At 45.8% G+C, this 27024-nt stretch overlaps 1 protein-coding gene across 4 annotated transcripts in view; it reads left to right on the top strand.

Annotated features, from left to right (window-relative positions):
* Window positions 1-27024, top strand: part of LOC135245161 (attractin-like protein 1) — a 194026-nt gene that overhangs the window by 107559 nt on the left and 59443 nt on the right. For 3 of the 4 annotated variants that reach the window (XM_064318052.1, XM_064318053.1, XM_064318049.1), the window contains exon 27: window positions 2283-2361. In XM_064318052.1, coding sequence (XP_064174122.1) covers window positions 2283-2361 — 79 coding nt within the window. Of the gene's footprint in view, window positions 1-2282; window positions 2362-4171; window positions 5492-27024 lie in introns of those variants that run through there. The other variant, XM_064318051.1, reaches the window with a different exon arrangement.

Below are 27024 nucleotides of genomic sequence, written 5' to 3' on the forward strand. Positions count from 1 at the left end.
TGTCTGCAGTACGCTTAAATTTGAAACCTTGGATGGTGGATGTACAGTGGACATTTTTATGTGTGCTTTGAAAGATTGCACGCATTTCAGCCCATTTTCGGTGGACGCTTTTATGGTTCCGTGTGTTTTTATTGGTTATCCTGTTGAATATTTACACGTGGGGCCGCAGTGGTCATAATGTATTTATGGGGTAATTAAGTGAAGATGCATAGTGCCGATGTGATGGGAAATCATGGCTCAAACTGCATCCAGTCCCCATGTGTCATCAGTGCATGCAGCGTGATTCAGAATTAATTATTAATATTATACAAACAAACCAGGGGGATGGCTGGAGGCATGGGGGAAGGGGCCTGGCATTTCAAATGGGGATTTTAGAGTGTGTGTATGTGTGTGTGTGTGTGTGTGTGTGTGTGTGTGTGTGTGTGTGTTTGTGCGTTTGTGTGTATGTGTCTCTGCGTGTGTGTCTGTTTGTCTGTCTGTGAGAGAGAGAGGATTCCATACTGTGATACTGTGGCAGATGTAGCCCTCATTGAGGTCTTGCTGTTGAGTAGTAATTGGTGCAGTGGGCAGTGGAATGATGAGTGTGCCTGTGGAAGTAGGCAGTAGACTACCCTGTGGGTGCTTCATGTGCAGCTGATTGGTCAGATAAACTCCTGGGGGCACTCGGTGCTGCCGAATAAAATGAAAAGAACAAAACAAAAAAACAAACAAAGAAACGCATCCCTGGAGTTCTGTGGCATTCTATGGTTTTTATTAATGAATTACTTGGCATTGAAAATAACATTCAATTCAGCATTGTTTCAGTGTAACCTCCTGACTGGGGGGTGAGGGAGGGGTTTTGATTATTGGTTGTATTTATTGTTTTCATTGCCATATCCTGCTGAGGGAATGGTGGGAGGAACCTTAGCTACAGTATCAGTACTGGTTGGAAAAGAAAGCATTTCAGAATGAATCGTTAGAAATATGAGCAGTTCCAGAAATATGCACCCTCAGTCCTGGGGAATTTTTCTGGATTAGACTCCTTTTCAGTCAGTTGGTTCGTCTCCTCTGTAATTTATTCTGGGCTAAATGCAGTAAGAAAAGAAGAAAACTGATGCTTAACCATGCTATAATTTTGTACTCTGGACTTTGATCTGTAAATCATGGTCTGCCTCTTGTTTTATTTATAGGTTCATTTGTAATAAATCATTTGTGTGCTTCCATGAGGCTGTTTAGAAGGCATAGGTCTAGTGAAGGTCAGCTAAATGCCAGTAATTTAGGCCTGACAGCATCACTTCCTGGATGTGTGCCATTTCCATATTGCTCACTGACTCACAAAGGAGCTGTTTGTCTTGAATGAAGTTGCAGTAACTTTTCAAATCCACTTCCTTTAAAAGACTGACAACTACTCGCTTTTATTGACTTTGAGAGGCTTCAGTTGAGGGGCTGTTGTGTTCCAGCTCCTGATGTAAGGCTGCTATGGAGGTCATGCGGCAGCCCAGCCGTGCGGTAGAGCTTTCCTTAAAGTGCAGAGTTATGTTTCTGTAGGGACAGTACTGACCCCATTACAGTACTGATGGCACTGACCCCATTACAGTACTGACAGCACTGACCCCATTACAGTACTAACAGCACTGACCTCATTACAGTACTGACCACATTGACCCCATTACAGTACTGACCACACTGATCCCATTTCAGTACTGACAGCACTGACCCCATTACAGTAATAACAGCACTGACCCATTGCAGTACTGAGGGTACTGACCCCATTACAGTACTGACAGCACTGACCCCATTACAGTACTAACAGCACTGACCTCATTACAGTACTGACAGCACTGACCCCATTACAGTACTGACAGCACTGACCCCATTACAGTACTAACAGCACTGACCTCATTACAGTACTGACCACACTGATCCCATTTCAGTACTGACGACACTGCCTCCCTTACAGTACTGACAGCACTGATGCCCTTACAGTACTGATGGCACTGACCCCATTATAGTACTGACCCCATTTCAGTACTGACAGCGCTAACACCCTTACAGTACTGATGGCACGGTCATCATTACAGTACTGACGGCACTGACCCCATTACAGTACTGACGGCACTGACCCCATTACAGTACCAACAGAACTGACCCCATTACAGTACTAACAGAACTGACCCCAATACTGTACTGGCAGCACTGACCAACATTAAAGTATTGACCGTAGTTTTCATTTAATGGTTGGTTGGTTGATTGATTGATTGATTGATTTGTTGATTGACTGACAGTTTTTCCTCATCCTCTAGTTGTTTCCTGTCACTGCTGCTGGTTGCTGCTGTGGTGTGGAAGATAAAACAAACCTGCTGGGCATCTCGACGGAGAGAGGTACATGCGTATGTGCGCACACACACGCACACACACAGCCCTGCTCTCACACTCAAACACGCACACACTCAGCCCTGCTCTCACACTCAAACACACACACATTAAGCTCTACTCTCACTCAAACACACACACACATTAAGCTCTACTCTCACTCAAACACACACGCATTAAGCTTTGCTCTCACACTCAAACACACACACATTAAGCCCTGCTCTCACTCTCATTAAGCTCTACTCTCACACTCAAACACACACACTTTAAGCTCTGCTCTAACTGTCCCTCTCAAACACTCACACGTTAAGCTTTGCTTTCCCTCCCAAACACACACACATTAAGCTTTGCTCTCACACTCAAACACACACACATTAAGCTCTGCTCTTACTCTCCCAGTCAAACACACACACATTAAGCTCTGCTCTCATACTCAAACACACACACGCATTAAGCCCTGCTCTCACGCTCTCCCTCTGAAACACACACACACACTTCACGCTCCCTTCCAAACCTCCACGCTTTGCCGCAACAGCACACAAACGACTTTCGCTCTCCTGTCGAAAGACAGAAATGTAGACTCGAATGGCTTTATCTACGAGCAGATGCGAAACACACCACTATTAAGATCTTTATGAACATCTGCAAGTACATAAAAAGCGAACAGATTAAGCCCTGCTCTCACGCTCTCCCTCTGAAACACACACACACACTTCACGCTCCACTTCCACGCTCCACTTTGCGGGCACGGCAGCACGAGAACTGGACGTTACCGTCTCCTGGTCGGTAAGATGAGAGTAAATGTCAGCAACTCTGTGAAATGGCTTTATCCTAACGAGCAGACTGCTGATAAACACACTCATTCCTTTAATTACAGATCTTCATGAACCAATTACCTCTGACAGAGTCACATAAAGTAGAGCTGAACAGAGTAATGCATCACTTAAGCCAAACAGATGCCCCCATTCTCCTCAGCCAGCACAACACACTGCAATAAAAATGAAAGCAAATGTGCATCCGAAATGAACATTGGAGTCATTGCTGTGTTTTAAAAATCAATACAATAATCAGAAGCACTTTAATTCAGATTACAGCAGCCATAATATCTGGCAATTCTGCAGAATTTGTTTCACTGGGGAAAACTGCAACTTTGGACGTAGCAAGACGACTGCAGTTAGCACATTAGCCTTTTATCAGATATAAGCCCAGGAGAGCAGTTTGAGAAAGCAGTTTGTCGGATATCCCTCTCTGTTCGAGTCATTCAGGGGAAATGTCCCTTTGGTGATGGCTCTACGTGTGACTGATTCAGGATCGGCTCTACTGTGTCAGTCCCATCTTCCAATCGCACTCTTCATCTTAATATGGGTGTCATATTATGTGTGGCATTCATAAGCTTTTATGCACGATGTTATGTAAGGCTGGCTTTATCTCTTAATGTGCGGTAATTGTTAGAAGTTCAGCAGTGAATTGTCTCTCTTTGCTACCGGCTAAATGTGACGGATAGTCTTTGTGACTTTTCAGGGTCGTGTTGTTGAGTTAGTGATTTCAGATTGGGGTGATTCCGATTCAGACAGAGTCAGAAGCTGCACACTGGCACCGTCCGGGTTGGTGGTGATGGTGTCTGACTGGGAGGGCGAGAAACGCTTAACACTCACGGCTTACTTTGCCAGCCACGCCTCCACGCCTGTACTCAACAACACAAGTGTCAGAATGAAGGCCTGAAGGGCCGCAGTGCTTGCTGGGTTTCGCTGTGTTTCGGAACCAGTAATTTGATTCATGTTTTTTGATTGGCTGAAGAATCCACACACCTTGTTTTCAGGGCCTTAATTGGCTGCCGATTGAAAGGAAGCAACAAAAACCTGCAGGCGCTGACTGCGGCTCTTTCCATGCTCCGCTCCACTGGGATTTACTGGAACGTTTCTTAAAGATTTCCTGCTTGTATAAACCGCATGACCTTACGGTCATTTGTGAAACTTTTGTGAAAGTTGTGCATCATTCTTCCTTAAAGGAAAATGTAATTCTCATAACCCTTTGTTATGGTTACACAATAAATAGGAAAGATAATTTTTTGTCATTGGCTGCTGCTTCTAGGTCGTCTGGTTTTCTGTGAATGCAAATGACATTGTCTGTTACTTCGACATCACTCCAGGATGCTTTTAAATTGCCTGTCCTTGGGCTGGCCCCACCTGATCATGTTCCGCCAGGGACTGCCATTCATTGGAGCCTCGTTTTAACTGCAGGAGATGTACCTCTTTTCATTGCTGTCAGTTGCTGGACGGTTTTTACACGGCCAGTTATGAGAGGGAGCAGGGAGAACTGCCATCAGCCATTTTGAGCATGAAGCTTTTACAGCCAGTTGAAGGTTTACAGCAGAGAGCCATGCCTTTTAAAGCGTTTAAATCTGTCTCACACACACACTGAATAGGTGCAGCTTTGAGGATGCTGGCTTCCAAGTTTGGTGTCTCAGGTTTGTATCAGTACTTGAGTGACAGCTTTGAGTGTTTTGAGTGGCCTCGGTCATTGTAAAAAGCTTTGTTCTTGTGAAGCGCTCTTCATTTTGATCTGAAATGCACCGCCGTTAAACAGTGTGGTAGAAAACCTACATCTAAAATGTGCTGCTGTTAAACGGTTGGGTGGATAATCTACATCTAAAATGCACCACTGTTAAACAGTTAGGTTAGGTAACCTACATCTAAAATGTGCTGCTGTTAGACAGTTTTGTAGGTAACCTACATTTAAATGCCCCTCTGTGAAACAGTTAGCTAGAAAACCCACATCTAAAATGCACCACTGTGAGGTGGTTGTTTAGCTGGAAAATGTCCAGCTGTGATGTATCCTTTGCAGAAAGGAAAAAAGTACAAGATGCCGTACTGATTGATTGAGCTGATTAAGAAATCAAGAGCGGATGCACAGCGGGAGTAACAGCTTCAACACATTTGTTTGTCCCTCTGGGAGAGTGTTTGGCTCCTTTTGACTCAGTGACCTGATCCGGGGTGACTTTGAATCGCATCACACAGCTTTACATTTTACAATTTATTTACCCGTGCATGTAACTGCACGTTAACTACAGGCAATCAGGGTTTTATACTAAACCTGTGACCCGTGTGTGCGTGTGCATGTGTATGTGCGTGTGTGTTTATGTGTGTATATACATTGGAATGTTGGTGAGAATGTGTGCATTCAGCTAGATGGGCATTTATATTAATAGGTGGGTAAAAAAGTTGATAGGAAGGCATCTATGTGTAAGTGTGTTTATCTACCAGTCTAGATATGTAGGTGGGTATGGATATATATCTTTATAGATATTTATAAACATATAGATTTTTGAAACTACAGTATGAGAGAGCCCATCTCTTTTCCTGCTTTATACAGTAATATCCCATGATTCTGTCCTTCAGGGCGGGGCTAAGTGCTTACACAGCTAAACCTGAATGATAATTTGCCGCAAACAGCTCTCAGGGCCTCACAGTTAATCATTCACTCTGTAATCCAAAATTAATCACACAAATCAATTATGCAGCATGCTATAGTTTTATTACATTCCGTTTTGGTGTGTACAAAACCTGAAAGATTATTATACAGATAAATTGCCAGTGTAAGTGACCATCGTCAATACTGCCAAATGCACATAATTTATTTTTTCAATTATCTCTGTCTGTGGAATATTGTTCTAGGCAAGTTTAATTACTCAGATACTTTTGTTAGTATCCCATCTCTATTGTTCTCTCGCTCTTTGGTCGTTAAAAAGAAGGCATGGCAGTCCAGTTTTCACACTCAGAGCTTTCAGGAGTGTTAATTGTTGGAATTTTGAGTTAAACAAACCTGTGCATAGCTGCCACGTGGTTTGTTGAGATTCCAAAAGAGAAAAATGTCAAATAAGGCGAAGGTAGAAGAGCTTCCTGAATTTGGCTGATGTTTGAAGGCTTGCAGGTGAAGATGAATGGACTCTCTTGTGGACCCACAGAATAGGTCTGCAGTCACTGATGGGCAGTTGTTTAAAAATGTTGAGTGATCTTGTCCAGTGTTTTAGAATATCTTTCCATATGGCAGAATTTCTTGTTGGCCGTATAATATCCAATAGGTTTTTGGCTCTAGACTTTAGAAATGTGTTCCTTGGCTTGGAGTGGGCAAGGGATCTTCCCGGGCCAGTTATGGATTAGAACCAGCAGCGTGCTGTATATACAGAAGCTGATTTATGTTAATGACTTTGCAACAATAATTTTTGGATGCGAGATCAAACAATCAAATCTACTTTGAAATTCTAATACTCCTACAGAGCCTGTCTTTGATTTGCCTAATAGGGTCGAATCCCAGAGGGCCATGAAACAGTCTTATTTTTGACAAATAACCTCGTTAAATTCAGCTCTTGTCTAGGAGAAAAAAAACTTTGTTTATCTGACTTATTTCTTTTTTCTTTTTTTTTTGTTTGTTTATTTGCTGTTCAAATGCCATTGGTAATTTTCCTGAGTAATTTCAGTACCTTGTGTTTAGTCAGCGCACACTTTCACAAACATTACTATTCCCAGATCAGGTTACGCACATGAAAAAAACATGCAAGCCAGGTGTTATGACCTATTCAAAAATAATTTATTCAGCATTATAAAATGTTATTATTTCATTGTTGTTGTATTACTTTTTTGTGATTTTGAAAAGGAGACTGGTGTTTCTGAATCTGTTTCTGAAGTTGCCCAGTGCCGATTCAGTAACATCAATTGAAAGTTTGTTGTCATTTAACCTGCAATCATTGTGAATTTGACACACAAACCTTTGCCACAGGAATCAAAAGAACTAAGGTAATAGAACCAGTGACCCACAAACAGTTCTTTGACCAGCAACTTACTATCCCATCTTGCTATCAAGGAATAGAACCATTTTGAATGTACGATTATTCTTAGTTGAATGGTTATTGGAGATATCTAAATAGCTCCACAGTGAAATGGCTTGCTGAAATTATTACAGAAAACGAACGATGGAGGCAGGCTCGGTGTCTTCTTTACCGTTAGGCTATTTATAGCATTGTATGACTCAGGCTGTAGTGACAAACTTCTACCCATCTTGACTTAAGAGGGATATGGTTGTACAAAATGACTGCTGTCAGGTTTTTTTTTTTATTCTTTTTTTTTTTTTTTTTTAGTAATTCGTGCTTATTTTGCCGCTGTTATTTGTGATCAACATTGTGAATCTGACATGCCCTGCATTGCATCCCATCTGCATAAAAATGAATTTTGGCAGTGAAATTTATGCAGATGACACAATATAAATATGCTTGTCCCAGATAGTGCGCCGTGTCGCTGTTTCCCCTGTCGCGCTTTCCTCCCGCTGCAGGCGTTCTGTGACTCTGACGTAGTTTTTTTCTGGCGCTTACGACAGTTTAACAGGGCTCTAACAGGGCTCTAACAGGGCTCTAACGGGGCTCTGACAGGGCTCTGAAGCTCCACGGCCCCTTTTGGGGCTTTCTTCGCTCAGTGTTCTCAGAGCGGAGAAAGGGATCACGAAAGAACGCATGCTTGCAAAGAAAATGGCGATAAAAATTTGAATTGGAACAGAGATGCATCGCACGCGTACGGATCTCGGTTGTACACGCTGCACAGGGTGCGCAGTGCCAGACGAAGGTGATGTTTGTTTTATTACAAATGAAATTCATTTTGACTGACGCGGTCCTTGTTGGGCTAGCGAACATTGTTTGACCTGCCGGCACAGAGAGCGTGCCTAGCGTGTGTAGCTCCTGAGTTCTGGCTGGTTGCTGTATTCCTAATGAGAGTGGCGGTTACGTTACATTGCTAATTTGACAAATTAGAGTCTGTTACATTACATTACTAATTAGACGGGGTGTTAATGAGCAGACCAGAATGCACAGCGTGGGGTCTAATCTCTTTCATCACCTCACTTACTTCTGTATAGAAGTTGAACAGCCCCCACGGGGACCTTTCTGTGCCAAAGGTGAGTGTGTGATTTTGCATGTATGGGCAGTAGCTATATGTGTTTAGCTTGCAAGAGTGTTATGTCTTTATTTGAGCACGTTCTCAGCCTTTTGAGTTACTCATGGGGGTTTCCTCATGGGGTAATGGTGGTTGGTTTCCTTTTTCATGAATATTGATGAATTCTAATGAGATGCTCTTCAGTTGAACATAGCCTGCGCTTCTTTGACCCTTGACCCTCTCGTAAAAAGGCATTTTCAACACGGCATTGATTATCATTTAACAGTACTTTCACAAAGCAACCTCCTGCCCTTCCACAGATGTGAGCCATTTCAAAGTGAACGTGGACCAGATTAAGCTTGGGGGGGACAACACAGGAAGTGTTGATACGGAGAAGTTCCGTGCGTGCGCGTTCAGACGCCACGCTGTGTTAATGAGTACTCCTATCTGCATGGAGCAGCTGACTGCCCTCATTAACATCGGTCTGATTATTATGAAGGTCCCTCCGCATCACATGCTCCTCAAAGGGTGGCCTGCACGCGCCTCGAGCGGAGTGTTCACGGCTTCAGGGGAAGCGCGCTGGAAATGCGCTTCCTGTGATGTGGCGTAGCGGGGGAAGGGCTTTTATTTGCGCGTTTGTCTGTTTATTTTGTTTTGGGGGAAGCGCTGGAGGTAACGCGCGGGGAACGAGACGCGCACCTTCTGTAATAATTTGAGGCGAGGATCTGATCCTCATTGTCGGCGTGATTGATGGCTCAAGCTGGCTGTAGGCTTCTGCATCCGGTGAAATATGCCAGCCTGCGTTGGTATCGCTCTCTCTCATCGCAACACGGTGACAGCATTGTAACTCGCGAGAGCAACAAATGCATTCAGCTGCTGAACGTTGTCAAGGTGATTTTTTTCCCCCTCTCCCCCTTGCGAGCTGCTTACTGGTCGCTGTTGTTGACCGGGTGCCATTGGACGCTGTTGGAGAGGCTTTGTCTTAGTGCTGTTGGTGTTGTACCATGCAGCTGGGAGCTTAGTTTGGGTGACAGTGATTGTGTGCATTTGATTGAGCATTGGCATTAATGGGGGATTTAGGGCTAGTTTATGCTAGTGACTGTGTGTGTGAATGTGTATATTTATATATGTGTGTGTGCATGCGTGCATACGTGTGCTGCATGTGTGTTTGTGTGTGTGCGTGTGTGTGTACGGTGTGCTGCGTGTCTGTGTGTGCGCTTGCGTGTGTACATGCGTGTGTTGCATGTGTGTGGTAGATGCCATGCACAGATGCCATTGTCCTCACAGCTGGTTCTTTTAATGATCCCTTTACCATTGTGACAGAAGTAATAAAAGTTGTGAATATGTCTGACTGCTACTATGAATACAGCAGATATCAGCATTATAAATGTTCCTTTCCGTCTCTCTGTCACCTCCATTTATAAGGAAAACAGCCGTTGTTTTATTTGCAAATATCCAATTTACGCAACAGCGCATCCCAGCAGTCCCCTGGCTCCTATTTCTCTTCCCCCTGATTAGCCAGTTGCACATAGAACTGTCTGGGGAGGGAAATAGTGAGCACTGTTGCTAAAATTATGTGTGTTTGTTTAGCATGCAGATTGGAAATATGAAAATGAGCCCTTTTTCAAAGAACACAGTAAATTTGGTGGAAATCAAGGAGGCACTAAATTCCTCCTCCAGACAGTGTTTATTTTTATTTTTTAAATAATTCATCATTACGTGTGTGTGTGTGTGTGTGTGTGTGTGTGTGTGTGTGTGTGTGTGTGTGTGTGTGTGTGTGTGTGTGTGTGTGTGTGTGTGTGTGTGGGGTGTGTGTGTGTGTGTGTGTGTGTGTGTGTGTGTGTGTGTGTGTGTGTGTGTGTGTGTGTGTGTGTGTGTGTTGTGGTGTGTGTGTGTGTGTGTGTGTGTGTGTGTGTGTGTGTGTGTGTGTGTGTGTGTGTGTGTTTGGGGCAGTGTCCTGTTGGGTGTGGCTAATCTGGGGCCTGTGATCTCAGTGGCATTGCCGTGTGTGAGTTGAGGGTGGCGATGCACTCAGCTGGGATGGGACAGGGTAGGAGCGACCCACCGCAGGGACAAGGAAAATCTGGATGACCTCACTGACCCGTCTGCGCACAACCACCTCCTCTCCACCTCTGTCCTGCCCAGCCGCCTCCCCTCCGTACACCCCGCCCACCTCCGTACACCCGGCCACTCCACTTCACTCCGCCCGCTCCCACCTCACCCCGCCCACCTCCCACTTCACTCCGCCCGCGTGCTCGGGAGTGCAGTGTGCCGTCGGATCGGGCTGCGCCACTTCCCAGCAGCCTCTGGGAATCAGGTGGCGGATGACAGGGCGGGCGCTTCACAGGAAACGGGCCCCGGTCCTTCTGCTGGGCTCCCGGCCGCCGCCCGCTCGTCCGTTTCACATTTTCGGGAACTGGGAGTCGTGATTTTGGAAAGCCAGACAGAGCCTTTGAGAGCACTCTGAATATGGTTTCGCCTGTCATAGCAGTAAACAATGGACACAACGGTCTGGTCTAATGGAAGCAGCTGGTGTTACATTGCTGCTTTTTAAACTTCTGACAGCTCTTGTCACCTCCCTCTTCAGTAGTCTCCTCGCCGCCTTCGCCGAGCGCTAAAGTGCTTCCCCCTTTCTTTGGGTGTGCACTTTGTAATCCAGGCCCGTTTGGCAGCGTATTGCTAAAAGCATCCTGGTAATGGCACCCTTTTGAACAGAAGGCACAATGCTTAGACGCCACGTGAACTGGCACTGCCCTCTGCGAGCAGGCCAGGACGTCCTTCAGACCAGGGGCCCGTTCTTTTACCGCCTGTCCAAAATGTATGGCTGTGCCTCCATTTATCATTGGAAGAGATGCATACAAAAAACACGTGCACTTGCACACATGCAGGTGAACATAAAGGCTTCAAACCTGATGTGTGGTACTGCTGTTGAAGAGGCTGGAAGTAGGAAAACTCGACAAGAAGCACGAAAAGTCTGTTGAACTCTCTGAAAATCCATTTTTGAAGAATTTAAGAGAACTGTTTTGTCATGCGTAGATAATGACTTCATATAACAAGAGATTTTCGGGGGAAAACTAGTTGTTTTGGAGAGCAGAAGCTTTGCACCTATAGGGAACTCAGTATTGCGATTGTCTAAAAAACAAAATACAGGGTAAACCATCTCCCCAGACACTAACACTGCCTACTGAACTGATTCAGTGAGGCCTTGTTTTTGATTTTCATTATTTCTGGCACTCCTTGTGTATAATATCTGTGAATATAAAGTATATCTGTATATATTATAAGGATTAGGGTAACACTGTGTGAATAAATATTTGTATATATTATAAGGATTAGGGTAACACTGTGTATTTATTTAGTAGGTTAGTCAGGAAAAAAATCTAAAAGGTTTAAAGTTTATTTATTTATTTTTTGCAGGGGAAGTGTTGGGGCTGACAATATTCTGCACGTTCATGTATAGCACCATGTACACAAATACGTGCACACACAGGAGGCTGTACACATACACCAGTGAGCCCACACACACACACACACCCACATACACAGGGAGCACACATGCACTCGCGCGCACACACACATACACACACCCACATACACAGGGAGCACACATGCACTCGCGCACACACACACGCGCGCACACACACACATACACCAGTGAGCTCACACACACCCACACACACACACACACACACACGTACACCAGTGAGCACACATGCACTCGCACACATACACCAGTGAGCACACACACACACACACCCACATACACAGGGAGCACACATGCACTCGCGCACACACACACACACACGCACACACACACACATACACCAGTGAGCACACATGCACTCGCACACATACACCAGTGAGCACACACACACATGCACCTGCACATGTACACCAGGGAGCACACATGCATTCGCACACACACACACACACCCGCTCCCAGCCCGGTGCCGCGCGCTGGCAGCAGGCCAGGCGCGGTAATGGCCAGGGCGGGCAGAGGGCCGCGCGCGGGCAGAGACAGGTGGCAGACTGGGCGAGGCGGGCGTGATCCTGGAGGCCGGGGGCCGGGCCTTTGTGCGGAGGGAAAGGCGCTTCATTAAAATGTGATTGCGCCACGCGGCTGGGGAATGGCTCTCTGCACATTCGCCCCTCTCCCATCTGCTGCTCGCATCACAAGCCTGTCCACAGTGTCAGACTGCGATTTAACCCATCATGCCGGCCGGCCCAATCACAGCCGCTTCATGCCAGGCCCTTTTGTCCGGCTGAAAGCTGCTCAGAGGAGGGAGATGTGAATGCGCTCACGCAGGCTGCGATAGGATCTGAGTGCGCCGGGAATGTATTCATCTGTTATTTCTCTGTTCGGTGCACTCTATGGTAAATGAGCGTTCACTGTTTGAACTTGTGAAAAGCTGTTCCGTTTTAGTGGATTTGTATGGTATAGGCTGCAGTGCTATCCTGCTTTTCACTGATACTCACGCAAATAATCACTGCAATGCACATCTCATCGTTTTTGTGCTTTGTGTCTCTCTTCCTCCTTTCTATCTCTTTCCTCTCTCTCTCTCACACACACACACGCGCACACACATGCGCACACGCACGCACACACACACACACACACATCGCCCTTGTTCCTCAGAAATAGAGTAGCCTGGGGACTAAATTTGAATGCTTTAGATTGGACTGTTGCTGATTTAAATCTCCCACACCCACAGGCATGTGAAATTAAAAAGCTGTCGGTTCTGGCCCCCGATGGGGAATGCGCAGTCTAATTTTACACGAATGCGTAGCTTAACCGGATTAAGACGGCGCATTCAGGCCAGTGAATCGGCGTTTTGTTCCTGCGTGTCGGACTGGACCGTAACATCGACGTCTCGGCGAGGTTATTGGCAGATCTGTCAGGGCCCTTGTAGCTCCGCCCCCCCCCCCCCCTTGCTGTCTCCCGCCATTCGAGGAACACGCGACAGGGAGCGCGCACCGGTTGGCCGTTCCAGGAGCAAGCCCTGCATGCGCGGTGTGACTAAAGATCTTTTCTCACACACGTCCCGGCCCATAATGCACGCGGTCCTGTTTTCCAGTTAAAATACTAGAAGGATGTGATATTTTCACACAGCTTGATGATTACCGTGTGTAGCTGTATTTTTGTATTGTTTGGTATTATAATAATTATTCAGAGTCTGAGTGCTGGCTAAGCTAGGCGATTATCATAGGAATCTTTTCCTCTGTTTTTTCCCCAACCCTGAGATGGAATTATAACAATGAGATACAGGTGTGTCTTTTAGGTAATTGTGGCAGTGTTTACATGCTGAATAATGAGTCATTCTGAATTAATTCATTCCAAATTTACTGTTTGTATGATCGCTAAATTAATAATGGTTATAATAGGAATATTAATAACAACAATATGTAGCTTTCAGTAACCATTTCAGTGACTTGAGTTTTTAGTACAATTTGTTTTCCGTGGATTGATAGTAGATTTTCATTGATTTTAAAGACATAACTAAAGGAGCTTTAGAAGCAGACATTTAACCTAAAGACTACTGCTCTACACATAGACACAAAAGTAACAAAAACACGCCCACGCATGCACACAGGCCAAGACGTCCTGTCAGATCTAGATTTCCAAAAGCCTGCCCCTGCCCTCATTGGCTGACACCAGGGGGGCAGGACTTCCTCCCAGATCGTGCTCCAGCGCTGCTCTCTTGTCCTCCCCCCGCCCCCCCCTCCCCTTGTAAAGCCCGTTATTTAGTGCGCTCCGTGGGATCTCGGCAGACCGCAGCTAAAGATTTATTGTTCTCATCATTTCCAGAAGTGTGCGGGGTGAGCCGCACCCCGTCGCCTCCCCTCTTTGAAGTGAGCGTGCGGCGCGCCGCGTGAGCTCGCTCCCCCGCGCTGCCGGGCGGCCCCGCGCCGCTGGCGGAGAGAACGGGGCACGTCGCCCCCCCCCCCCCCCGGAGACTCCCCGCGTTCTCCGAGCGCGTCAGTCATGGAGGAGCAGATCAAAGCCGGGCTGACACGGCTGTCTCTCTCACTTCAGTAAACACGCCAGACTCCAAACGCTCTCGCTGCTCCGCTGCCAGACTTGAGAGAAGTGTCGCTATTTGATCACTTTTTTAATGACACTTTTCTTTCTGGCGGTATTTGATGATGATAACTCCGTTAACACGTTGTTAGCATCGGCAGAATTCAGACCATTAACTGCGGCCGCTATGAGTGAAAGTGAGTGAAGTAATTTCTCTAGTTCTGCGAGTTTGGGAAGAAAATACTTAGGAAATAAAAAGAGACATACTGTAATGGCTCTCCCAGTGAATCACAGGTTGACCCATTCCAGTGTTCACTGGATGCTGTTTAGCATGCTGAGTGGAAGCTACTTGCCACTGCACTGAACTGCTTCTGGAAAGGCCTTAAATGGCCCAGACTGCTGTGCATCCAGTAATAAAGCACATCTGACAGGGCTCTACTGTGCTCCCATTTTAGGAGCATTTTCCCCTGAAAAGTGATGTGTGCCAACAGGAAAAATAATTTAGGGAGCACATCTACACATTGGGGTGCATTACCGGGCTCCTACATTTTTGAACCTCGGAGTTCATGCGCTCCTTCGAAATAGAATGTTGGCGTACAGCCATTTCTGAAATGAGGTAGCATCTCTTGGGGAAAATGACTGTTTTCTGCATGAAGTGTAGAATTAGCGCAACATGCAGCGTGAATACAGTAATTTCGCGGTGGAGCACATGGAGGTACACCTGTCTTATTTTCCACTGTGTAATTTCATCGGTGTGTTTTGCAGGTTGGCTGCGCCTGCTCATCTGGTGTTACCGTGGAGACGGTTGTGTGTGGAGACTGGGGGCCTCCTGCCCTGGAGTGCGCTGGGGGAAGCGCGGTGTCGGGTCCTGAGCGCTTGTTCTTTCACTCCCCGTGTTAGGGTCGTGTCAGGGGCTCTGTCTGCGAGCGCTGTCCTGGCAGGCAGCAGAATGAAAACGAAGTACAGTTCGTTAGAAGAGAGGTTTTCTCTTTCTTTTTTGAAATTGTAACAACAGAGTGAATAATTTCCCAGGGTCCATTCAGAGCTGTGTACTACGGTGCTGGAAGTCAGACCCTGGAGCAGGTATCTGCTATGGTGCACTGTCTGAGAGATGGGGAGGGTGTGATCTCAGGGCAGTGCAGTTATGTACTGTGGTGTGCTGACCGAGGGAGTTTGCAGTTAGCTGTTGTCCCAGGGCCGAAGCAGTGGACTGAAACAGGAAAGCCCGGCAGCGTCATGCCAACCTACGGGAGATCACCCAGCTCTGGGCCAATCACAGTCAGAACCACAACAAGCTGCCCCTCCCACATTGTGTTTTAGAGTGGGGTTGTGGCCCACAGAGGGATATCTTTAACCTTGGTCTTGAAAATCGAGAGCCTCTAAGCTGCCCTTATACCCCAAACACACAAGCAGTTCCCATCCTCCCGTAAGGTAGTTCTGCCCTCTGCGTACTCACACTGGAGTGTAATGGTTTAAAACCTGGTGAAGGGCTGGTGCGGTGCTTGTGCTTTGTGGACATTTTGTGTTTTGAAACCTCCTGAATTGTTTAATTATCTCTTTCAGCTCTCTTGACAGCTTGTTTATTATGCTAACACGAGGCCACGGTGCCCTGCAGAGGCGACTCTGAACAATAACAGTGACAGAAACAAACTGAAGGATTAATCAACTCCATTAACTAAACAAAGCAAAGATGAAATTAGGCTTTGGCAGCCTAAATTATTTTGACCCGAAATATGTAAAATTTTCAATTTGCAATTATAATTTAGTAGTTTGGCAGACTCTTTTAGGCAAAGTAACTTGTGCAAGTGCATTAAAATGGTACGCTAAAGCACCACTAGAGCTAAAGTGACGGGCAAAGTTACAGTCATATTGGCACCATCGTTTGGATTCATGCCTCAGGATGTGTGAATGTATGAGCTTGTATTTGTGTAATTCTCTGTCATTTTTCATTTATGTGTGCCTGATATGGATGGTATGAAAATGATTCAACTTACTAAAGTAGCAATGGTTAATATTTGGATAGCAGAATGTGCTGATAATGATGGGAGTGTGTTACAGGCCAGGTTTTTGGACACAACGGCTTGGTGCTTTATGGGGTTAGTGTCGTGGTCGTGCTACCCCATGGAATGCTGTGTCTTTGGAATGCAGGACAATTCAGAATCTGGATTTTACACTCATTCTCTTGTGTTCTGATCAAAATAACTTTTTGCCATAGTATGCCAACTCACAATAATCGCACAGTAAATGTACGTTGTTCATAATTTTGTAACAGAGAAGCAGACACTTGTAACAGAAGCGGGATCAAATATCAGGATTTGCGGAATGAAATAAGATACAAATAATGTTTTGCTATTCTGGTTTCATCACCACTGTAATGTAAAAAAAGACCTTTATATTTAAAAAGACACTTACTGAATGCACTGTATTTTTTAAGAAACACAGAATCATGTGTTGACATGAGCACTGTAATGATTCCATTGATCATGTAGCAAACTTCCGATTGTTGTTTTTGTTGATTTTCCCCAATTAGAGGGTTTTCCGTGACAAAAGAATATAGGTCATTGCTAATACTGTTTGCTTTATACAGCCTCCTTGTCTTTATCAAGAGTGTGAATATTGTTTGAGGGCATTGTATATATTATCAGTGACAAGGATATTTTTAATCCCATGAAAGGAATTATTGGGGAAAAATCCTTTTTGAGCTCTGACTGACAAAGCAGTTTGTTCTGTCTGCAGCTCTGTTTGTGTACATCATTTATACATAGTCCCCGGTATCCTGGCTTGATTTGGGTTCTGATGTTCTGAATAGAGTCTCCGGGACAGGGAATGAGCCTGTACCCACGATGCATTGCCTGGGAGCAGGAAATGGGGAGGTGGTGGCAGCGGGTAAAGACGGAGAGAGAGGATGAGCGAGTGTCTGTATCCGTTCCCTGTGGTCAGGCTACATGTAGAGGGTTCCCCATCGATCCAGACCAGTAGTCTGTAAATAGTTGTGGGTAATGAATGCTCTTATGTTATTGGTGTCATGCTCACTTACTCAGCCATTACTGTGTGACTCTAATGGAGAGTAACTTTTGGCCTTCTCTGTGCATACATGCATGCATACTTTTGGCCTTTGCGTGTGCGTGTGCGTATGCTTGTGCGTCAGACTGATAATGTACGTTTCTCACAAGACCAGCCCTGATTAAGAATTCTCATTTTTAAGTTGAAATCCTCCAAAATCTAGTTTTATTTTTCATGAGTGTGGTGTCTCTGTACTGCTTATCAATACCTTCTAAAAATAGTGGCTTTGGAAGTACTATCGACAAAAGATGAACCCAAGCTCCAAATGTGCATGATGCTTCAAGTATTCATGTTTTTTTGTAGAGCAGCCATGGGTGTTGTTGGATTGCAGTGCAAGGGATTGTTATTACAATACCCCTCCCTCCCCCCCTTTGGGGAAACCAGCTGATTTGGTTTTGGGAGGAAAGCCTTGTTAGGCGACTGTAGAGGTTATATTGGGATATTCCAGGCAGTATTACTCCCTTAGAGAGCACATCAGTGATGTGCAGTATTATTCAGTCTGATCATTAGTGAGATCTGTCCTATTTAGAGAGCATAAACATAGCGCAGTAATGCATAGATGTGTTTTTTTATTATCAAACTTTCAGCAAAAACACTGAATAAAATGTAAGCCACTGTCTTTGAAAGAATGTACGATGTGAATGCTTAATTTACTATGGGAAACCGTTTTCTCATAAGAAATCTTGAATCATGGGCTGCAGCTGTGTGTTATGATCCAGAATACAAAAGACACAATCAAAATAGGTTGTTATGTAATAAATGCTACTTTTCTGTGAGAATGCAGGCTGTTTTGTGATAGGCAGTTTTTTTTTGTTGCATGTTGCTGATTGTACCCTACAAAATGTATTATATCTGTACGTGTCTTACCTTTCTTTATTTCAGCACAGTTTACCTTTTATGGGGTAAAGGAAAGTCGTGATCTTGCTCAGGATAGGGGCATAAACCCGCACCTGTCTCTCTGAACCCCAGGCTGTGTTCAGCTGCAGCACAGGGCCTGTTCCTCACTGTCTGATCGAGACGAACCGGAGGGATTTAGACAGGCTTTATTAGCAGGATGGGGCTTATCCAGTGATGGCAAAAGATTTTATACAGCATAAGTATTTTAAACCACCCACTCCCCCAGCCCTTCTAGGGGAAATATATAATGCATAATCATGAAAATGATAAATGTAAATAAAGTACTTAAAGTTTCAAATATCAAATAAGAGCATAACATCCCTTGCCAAAATATATCAACAATGAATTTAAAGATGGGCATTATCCTGGCAGTGCCACATATAAATGTCGGCTGTCCTGTTAATGTGGATTTGAGCTGGCATGCCACAGTCCGCGTGCCGCGTCGTCCCTGTAGTGAGTAGACGCGTGCCCATCCTTCTCTTCGCTGCTCCCCCCAGTCGACCTAGCAACAGGATCTGATTGGCTTAAACTGTATGCGCCAACTGGGTTATAAAGCGTGTTCTCATAATGAAATCCAGTCGTTTCTCCCTTTGTGTACGTTTCTTGAACGATAGACACTGCAAAAATTTGCACCCCCCCCCACTCCATTCATCCATCCAATGACTATACCCGCTTATCCTGGTCAGGGTTGTGGGGGATGCTAGTGCCTACCCCAGCGTGCATTGGGTGAGAGGCAGGAGTACACCCTGGACAGGTGGCTAATCTGTTGCAGAGCACACAAAAAAAGGAGTCTCCAATTAGCCTGCCTGTGTGTTTTTGGACTGTGGGAGTACCCAGAGGAAACCCAGAGGATACGGGGAGGGCATGCAGGATCCACACAGAGGGGCCTAGGGACCCGGGACCTTCTTGCTGTGAGGCACACCCCCCTCCCTCCCCCCACACTCTCCTTCCAAAAAAGGGTCCTGACAAATGATTTGTCTTTCAACCAACAAGCAATGTGTAAAAATAGTGTCTAATTTGTTCCAGACTGCGAGACACATTTTATGGTGTCAAATATTTATGTTTGTTTTTATTATTGTTATTTGTTTCCAGCGCTGTAAGATTTCTGAGCCTAGCTTATGTGGGGTGCAGTGGGTCTGTTCTGTTCTGTTCTGCAGATGAGTGAAAGAGTTCACACAGAGCTCTTTGCTCCCCTGCTAAAGGCAGGCGCTAACGCCGCGGATATGGCGTAACTGATTAGACTCTTAATATAGCTGGACCTCTATGGCAAAAGTTTAATTGTCCATGATATTACATCTCTCGTTGTTTAAAGGCAATACACTGCTAAAACCACTTTGCAGATTAATGATTCCTAAACGTAACATATTGAGCATTTTAGCCACGCACCGAGGGTCTGCTGAGTGCCATTTAAGATGGGCCGGGCCTTTTCATCTGACTGCACTGTTTGATCTGGGAGGTGGAGTCTTTCTGCCCTCCCATTCCTGCTCTAGGTGGACAGGGCTGGAGCTATGCATGCTGGGAAGGGCTTTGGAGGACAAATGGTGTGATCTCACTCCCGGCAGTCAGTGTTAATACCACCTTATGCCTGCAAAATGGGGCTGTGATTGAGCTAATAAAATAGCAGACACCAAAGCATGGTATAGCTAACCTAAACTGCTGCATAATGAACTGTCATTCTGATTATCTCATGAAAATATTTCTATTAAAAATTATCTGTGTCCACTGCCTATTAAAAAATTATTTTTAATTTATCTTTTTTTTTTGGTTACTGTTGGCATGCAGAATGTCATTATGACTATTATAAATACAGTTTTGAATTATTGTATGAAGAATGCAGTGTCAATGTTTAGCATATGAAATGGACATAAAAGTAATATTATAGTGCATTACAAAAATAATGGTAAACCACCATAAAACTAGATTGTTACTGTTTTAGAATATGAGGATTCTGACCTTGTGTCAGCATGACCTCAGTGGATTTGGTTCATGTACTAAATCGCAGTTGATTGGCCGAAGAAGGGGTAGCTGCAGCAGGTTCATTTGCCGGGGTTGGGGGCGGAGTTAGCCGAATGCTTCTCCAGGTGAGAAGCTGCTGATCCTTTATCCGGCTGCTGCTCGCCTCTGCTTGCCGTGGCGACAGCTCGAGAGGAACTGTTAGGCGTTTCTAATGAGAGGAAGAGGAGGAGGAGGAGGAGGGGGGGCACTACAGAATCAGCTGCCGCGCTCTTTCTCACATCCTCATGCAGATGAGGCTCGTAGAGATGAGGATCGCTCTGCTGTCCTTCACCCTGGCAGCTGTGAGCCGGAGTACAGCCTGTCTCTTCAGCACTCCTCCCCCGAATAAAATAACCCAGCTCCTCACAAAAGTGCTTCCCTCATTCCGTCCCCTGTGTGGGTAGCCCCTATGTTTGCTTACCTGAATAACCTGAAAGTTACAGTTCCCCCAGGCAGAGCGCGGGCATCCTCACTGCCTCCAGATCAGTCTCCGATCTGCGCCCTGCCGTCAGTCAAAGCCAGAGGCGGGACTTCGGTTCGACCGCGCGAGTCGATCGCTGACCTCCTTACGAAGGGCCGTAGAGCTCTCCGTGCCACGCCCCGCGCCGGGCTCAGGGTTTATGGGTTCCGCTCGTTTTATTTAAATGACGCGGCGAGAGGCTTAGTTCATTGCTGCTGCGGAGAATGCATCTACGTGAACGTGAAGCGGCGTGAATCCGAGGGCAAAGGGCTCGTCCTTTGTTACTTATTGGTGCCGGCTCCCAAGTCTAGGGGACAATGTATGGCCTATTTCTGCACCAGAGGGAAGCTTCTTAATTAAATCTCAAAGCATTTCCTTATGCGTGCCATTAATGCGCTGAGCTACATTAGCTGTATGCATTCTTTTTTTTCTTTTTCTTTTTTTGTGGGGATGTACATGCTGAGGAAGAGGAATGAAGGGGCCACATGCTCTTTTAATCGAATGTTCATGTCTGCTTTTGTATTAATTACGTCTGACCTAATGATGCTGAGAGCCAAACTTTACCCATTTGTTCAATAATAATTACTGTTACTGTTGGTGTGAACTTTTAAAACTGTTTCGATGGCTGAATAGATGTGTTCATGCATTCCTGGTTCTGCAGTTCTGTGTAATTGGGCAGAGGGGAATGATCAATGTTGTTGGTTCTCTCTGTGAAATGTTGAGTCAGGTTCCTTCTGTGGATGTTGCAGCAGGTTCCCTCTGTGGAATGTTGAGTCAGGTTCCTTCTGTGGATGTTGCAGCAGGTTCCCTTTGTGGAATGTTGAGTCAGGTTCCCTCTATGGAATGTTGCAGGAGGTTTATTCTGTGGAATTTTGCAGCAGAAGCTATAATTGTAATTTGTTAGTTAAAGGAAATGATTTGTGGGTTTTAGCATTTTCTGTGTGTGTGTGTGTGTGTGTGTGTGCGTACATGTATGTGTATGCGTATCATTTTGTTGTATGTAACTCTGCCGCCACTGTTATTTGTGTTGTGTTCCCATGTCGAGGGGATTTGGGGCCGCTGAACGTTTGATTGACAGATGTCAGTTTGTGGGGATGAGGGGCGTGGGGCGGTCGCTGGGCTGGGCTGGGCTGGACTGTGGGGCTGGTATCGACAGGCCGGCTGTGAGCGATGTGCGGTGCAGCTCCCTGTGTTATCGACCTGCCTGATGTAGGTGGATGGGCCGGTAAAAAATGTGTTTCTCACCGAGGGGATATTTCAGGAGGAGGCTGCAATGATTAACTGTATCGAGCTGGTAGACACTCCATTGAAAAAGTACATATTACAGAAAGCATCAATATATATCCTATTACAATACATCCCATGGTCTTAAATACAAAAAGAAGCATAAAACAGACCCCCCCTCCCTCCTGTTGAGAGACAACAGGGTAAAGTAGTACATTGTCGGTGCGGACAGGAAAGAATACCAGCGAATTTAGATGACAATATTTCCACATTCCATCTTTGACAGCCCTTCTTTACGAATGTCTCGCCAAGTTTGTGGAAAAAACTTGTTTTATTACTGAGGAAAGTGGCTGTCGTGAAATTGCTTTGACCTTTTTCAGCCGTCAGAAGGCTGAGGAAACCCATTTTCCACTACGTACAGATGTACATCTCAATGCTTATCACTCCATGCTATAGCCATACAGCTTATTACCCCCTCCCCACACATTCGCGACTGCATTAGTGCACACACACGCGCGCGCACGCACACACTTTCCACATATGCCACTCATGCACACACACACATACGCACTCATACACACCCGCACGCACATACACACAGAGCTCATATCGCAGCATATAGACAGGCTGACGGGGCAACAGACGCTATCCGAACCACTGGGGCTTTAATAAGCAATTTGGGCTGGGCGGTATGGCAGTATGTCCAGTTTGAGAGACATAGAGGGGCCCTGAAGCTAACTCCCCCTGTGAGAAAAATGCTATTATATCCTACATAGCACGAGCGAGTGAAACCTGACTCCTACAGCACATACCGACCTACCAAAGTCTTCATTTGTTCAAGAGAGGATAGTGCCCCCTATAGACCTGTTTTTGTTATGTGCATATTTCCTATATAAATATGCACAGATTGACCTTTGACACTGATGCCTCAGCCCTCCAATAAAATTGGTCATATTTTATTTGGCAACACATCATTCTACCAAAATAAAAATGCAAATGGCTTGTTACTCCTAATGCAGTTATGGATTTAGATTGCACACTTCTGAGGGGTACGTTGTCAAAAGTGACCTTGTGAGAACATAACGAGCTTTTTCCACAATCAATTTGCAGAGGGTCTTAATGAACTTGTCTCAAGAAATAACGGTGATCAATAACATGCTTAGCATGAAGTAGATATTTTGTTTTCTTTTTTAGAAGCAATTACTGTGATGGTCATCACCATCATCAATGATGACATTCCGTATTGTCATGGTTACTGTTGCCTCTCTGTGGTTTATGGGTACCAGTGTGGGGTTCAGTTCTCTGTGGAAGAGGTTAAAGCAATTCTGTAATTGATGTTGTAGAAAAGAGTTTCTCCTGTCAGTGGAAGGGGGGTAGGGGGGAGGGGGGTGGTGGGGGAAGGGCGGTGATGAGACAGGGGCAATCGAGATGTTAACCTCATCTCCGCATTAAGGGCTTGTGTCACAACCTGTAATCAGGCTCACCCTATTCATGTGAATGTATTCTAATCCACCCTGTCATATTTCTCTCTCTCTCTCTCTCTGTCTTTCTTTCTCTCTCTCTCTTGCCTCTCCCTCATATACATAGTGCCTTATACTTTTACTGTATATCAAACTTGAAAAGAATGCATTTGTGGGGAAAAAAGTACAATTTGCTGGTAAATACAATTAATTAAATCAAAGTGGGTGACAGCCTCTCACTAGCTGGCTATGCAGTACACATTTTCACCATCACTTATCTATAGGCTATAGTTATACGAACATTTCTAAAATTCCCTTAGGTGTAACTGGCAGCATTAAAATACGGTAGTTGCTAGCTGTTTTGATGATTGTTTTGCTATTTGCTAGCTTCTCGGGCCTTGTAAGTCAGAGTTGACTAAATAAAATAACACCTCGTTGGGCTTGTTCAGACGCCGCTGAACTGGATAAGAACTGTTTTCAGACAACAGCCTACTGGCACCGTCACACATGAACGCAGTCTTCCAGGTGAAATACCAGACAGTCCTTGTTTTGTGAACGGGAGAGACCGCTGGGTTTCCGGAGCAGTTAATTCGGCGACGTTCTGTGTGTGAAAGGGGCCGGTCTCCACCTTTCCCGCCTCAGAGTGACTACACAGCCTTCACTGTGGAAGCTGGGGCTCTTTGTACCAGTCTAACACCCCTGCTTTGTTTTTCTGACAGCGAGCAGGTTTTTTGCCAACTGTTTGACGGGCCGATCATGTTTGACGGCCCGATTACAATTAGGTTTTTGTGTTCTAGTCACAGTTCTAGATGCGTGTGAGGGTTTGCCTTCCTCTCCCTCTCCCTCTCTGATGAATGTAAAATAATGATGAATTGCAGATGAAAAGTAATAATGAAAACAGTCTTGTGACAAAAGACCCCACACAAAAGGAGTAAAGTTGCTAATCTTTCATGGCGCGGTGGAATTTGGTGTTTGTATTGTAGAGATAGGGGCTACAGTTGGGGTGACTGGCAGTTGTGGGGTATAAATCATTCATTGTCTTTCTCAGATAGAGAATAAAGGTCTGGACTGAGATGAAAACACAAGAAGGTGCCACCTTGTGAACTTCCTAAAGGAGTATTTCATCCACAGGCAAGCCCAATCGACCCATATTTCTTTTCCCACGGTCAAAGAGCAATATGTTGCTTGCAGCTGTGAGAAGATGCATTGTTATGGTAACGCTCATATCCGATTGAAGCTGCTTGGAAGTTCAGGAAGAGAGGCCCCTGGTGGATGCACATCTTAGATGGATATCCCACTCACTGTACAGTAATTGCAGTTTCATGAACTAGCTGTTGATAGCTGATGAGCTAGTAAACCAATGTTTGTGTTTATGTGTATGTCTATGTGTTTGTGCAGTAGACTGTGTGTGTTTTGGGTGGACTTTGGTATGTATGTGTGTAACAGAGACGGTTTGTTTGTCTGTATTTGTGTGTTTGTGTGTTTGGGGAGGGGGTGTGAGAGTTGATATTCAGGAGTTGTTGAAAGAGGCTCCTCAGTGCTATCTCTCTCTCGCAGCCAGCTGTCGGCTCTATACTCTTAATGTAAACACCGGTCAGAGATTCACCCCCTCTGCACCTAATGTAATTTAGCTGGGAAGCAGAACCATCTGTTTTAATCCGCTGTGGAGGAGAAGTGTGCAGGGAAGGGTCACGGGAAACGGGAGAACAGCCAGCGTGGAGGTGGAGGCCGCGCGGCGCTACCTTCTACAGGCATTCCACAACAGGTTCTGAAATGAAATTAAAAACGAGCAGGTGGCACGTAGCCAGGGTGCGCCGGCAAGATGCGGCTTGCGGAGGAGTCTCTGGGTTTGTTTGGATTGCGCAGTTTGAGGGGGACAGGGCCGGCCCCCTGTGGGAGGTCTACTGATAAACTCCAGCTCTGAAAGACCAGGCTGTTCCTTCAAACTGTAGCACTGCTGTTCACATACACACAGACACTCACGCTCACACACACACACACATCACACACACACCACACACACACACACACGCACACACACACACACGCACACACACACACACCACGCACACACCACACACACACCACACACACCACACACCACACACACACACACACACCACACACACACACACACACACACACACACACACACACACACACACACACACGCTCACACACACACACACACACACACACACACACACACACACACACACACACACACACACACTTTGAACAGCCAGTTCACCGCTCTGTTTGAGTTCTCTGTTGAAGGCAGGATGTGAACATGGGCTTTTGCTCATTTCAGATGGCCCTGCATCGGCCAGACTGGCCCCGCCTGGTCAGCTTTGACCCAGACAGCTGCCCAGCATGCGGCAGCAAGCTGCCCCCCAGCCCAGAACAGCCGCAGTACTGTTCCTCTATTAGGTTAAAGGGAGGAAGACGTATTACACAGCAGGGCCTTCCTGACAGGTGACCTGCCCCCCCCCCTCCCCTCAGCCAGCCTGCCAACCCCTCCTGGACCTCTCTCCCAGACAGGCCAATGTCACATGACCAGGGAGGGAGCTAAGCAAAAACACAACTCTCTCAAAGCTGAGTGCGTCCGCTCTGCCAGCTGTCCCACAATCCCCCTCTCTCCAGCACTGCAACCGCAGCTCAGACACGGCAGCACCCGGTGAAGAGTGGAGGAGATGGGCTGTCCTGCGGTAATCTGATTTGTCCTTTTGTTGTGTGCGGTTCAGTCCCCACTTCCTCCTAAGCTACTCTGCGCAGGACTGACTGAGACCCAGTTTGAAGAGGGAAATACTCAGTTTACCAAAAATGTCTTCATTTGAGATTTACCTGGTCACTGCCACCTGCTTTTGTGATGATTGCTACATGTTGCATAGGGTTTGTTACATTAGAAACTGTGTGTGTATGTTCGTGTGTTGTGTGGTTTTTTGTGTATTTTAGCGTTTGTATTGTAAATGTGTTTATTTGTGTGCGTATGTACGTGTATGTTTGTGTAGGTATTTGTGTGTGTGTGCGTGTGTATGTATTTGCACATATGTTTGTGTTTGAATTTATTTGTGTCTATGTACGAGTGTGTGTGTGCATGTATGCATGCGCGCAGTGAGGTTTTTTTTGGGATACTGTGTGAGACTGAGCCCATGCAGCCATGCCCCCCATTAGCAGGGAGAATTTAATGGTGCTGAATATTAATTAGAATGTTCAGGGTGGATCTTCTCTCCTCCTCTCCTGATCAGCAGCTTCTTTGCTTTCCTCAGCAGGAGTGAAGTCTCACTGCGGTTTCTCCCTGAGGTTCTGTCTGCTCTCTGACACGTCTCTCTGGGGGAATATGGTCTCTGGAGTATCTCTGTAGCAGTGTGATCTCAGTGCGGTCTTTGTTATTGCAGTCTCAGTGCAGTATTTTTGTGAGAGTGCGGTCTCTCTCTGGGGGTGTGGTGTCAGTGTGGTGTCTCTGTGGGGGTGTGGTGTCAGTGCGGTCTCTCTGTGGGAGTGTGGTGTCAGTGCGGTCTCTCTGTGGGAGTGAGGTGTCAGTGTGGTCTCTCTGTGGGAGTGTGGTGTCGGTGTGGTCTCTCTGTGGGAGTGTGGAGTCAGTGCGGTCTCTGTGGGAGTGTGGTGTCAGTGCGG

This window comes from Anguilla rostrata, chromosome 18 (genome assembly GCF_018555375.3).
Source record: "Anguilla rostrata isolate EN2019 chromosome 18, ASM1855537v3, whole genome shotgun sequence".
Lineage (NCBI taxonomy): Eukaryota > Metazoa > Chordata > Actinopteri > Anguilliformes > Anguillidae > Anguilla > Anguilla rostrata.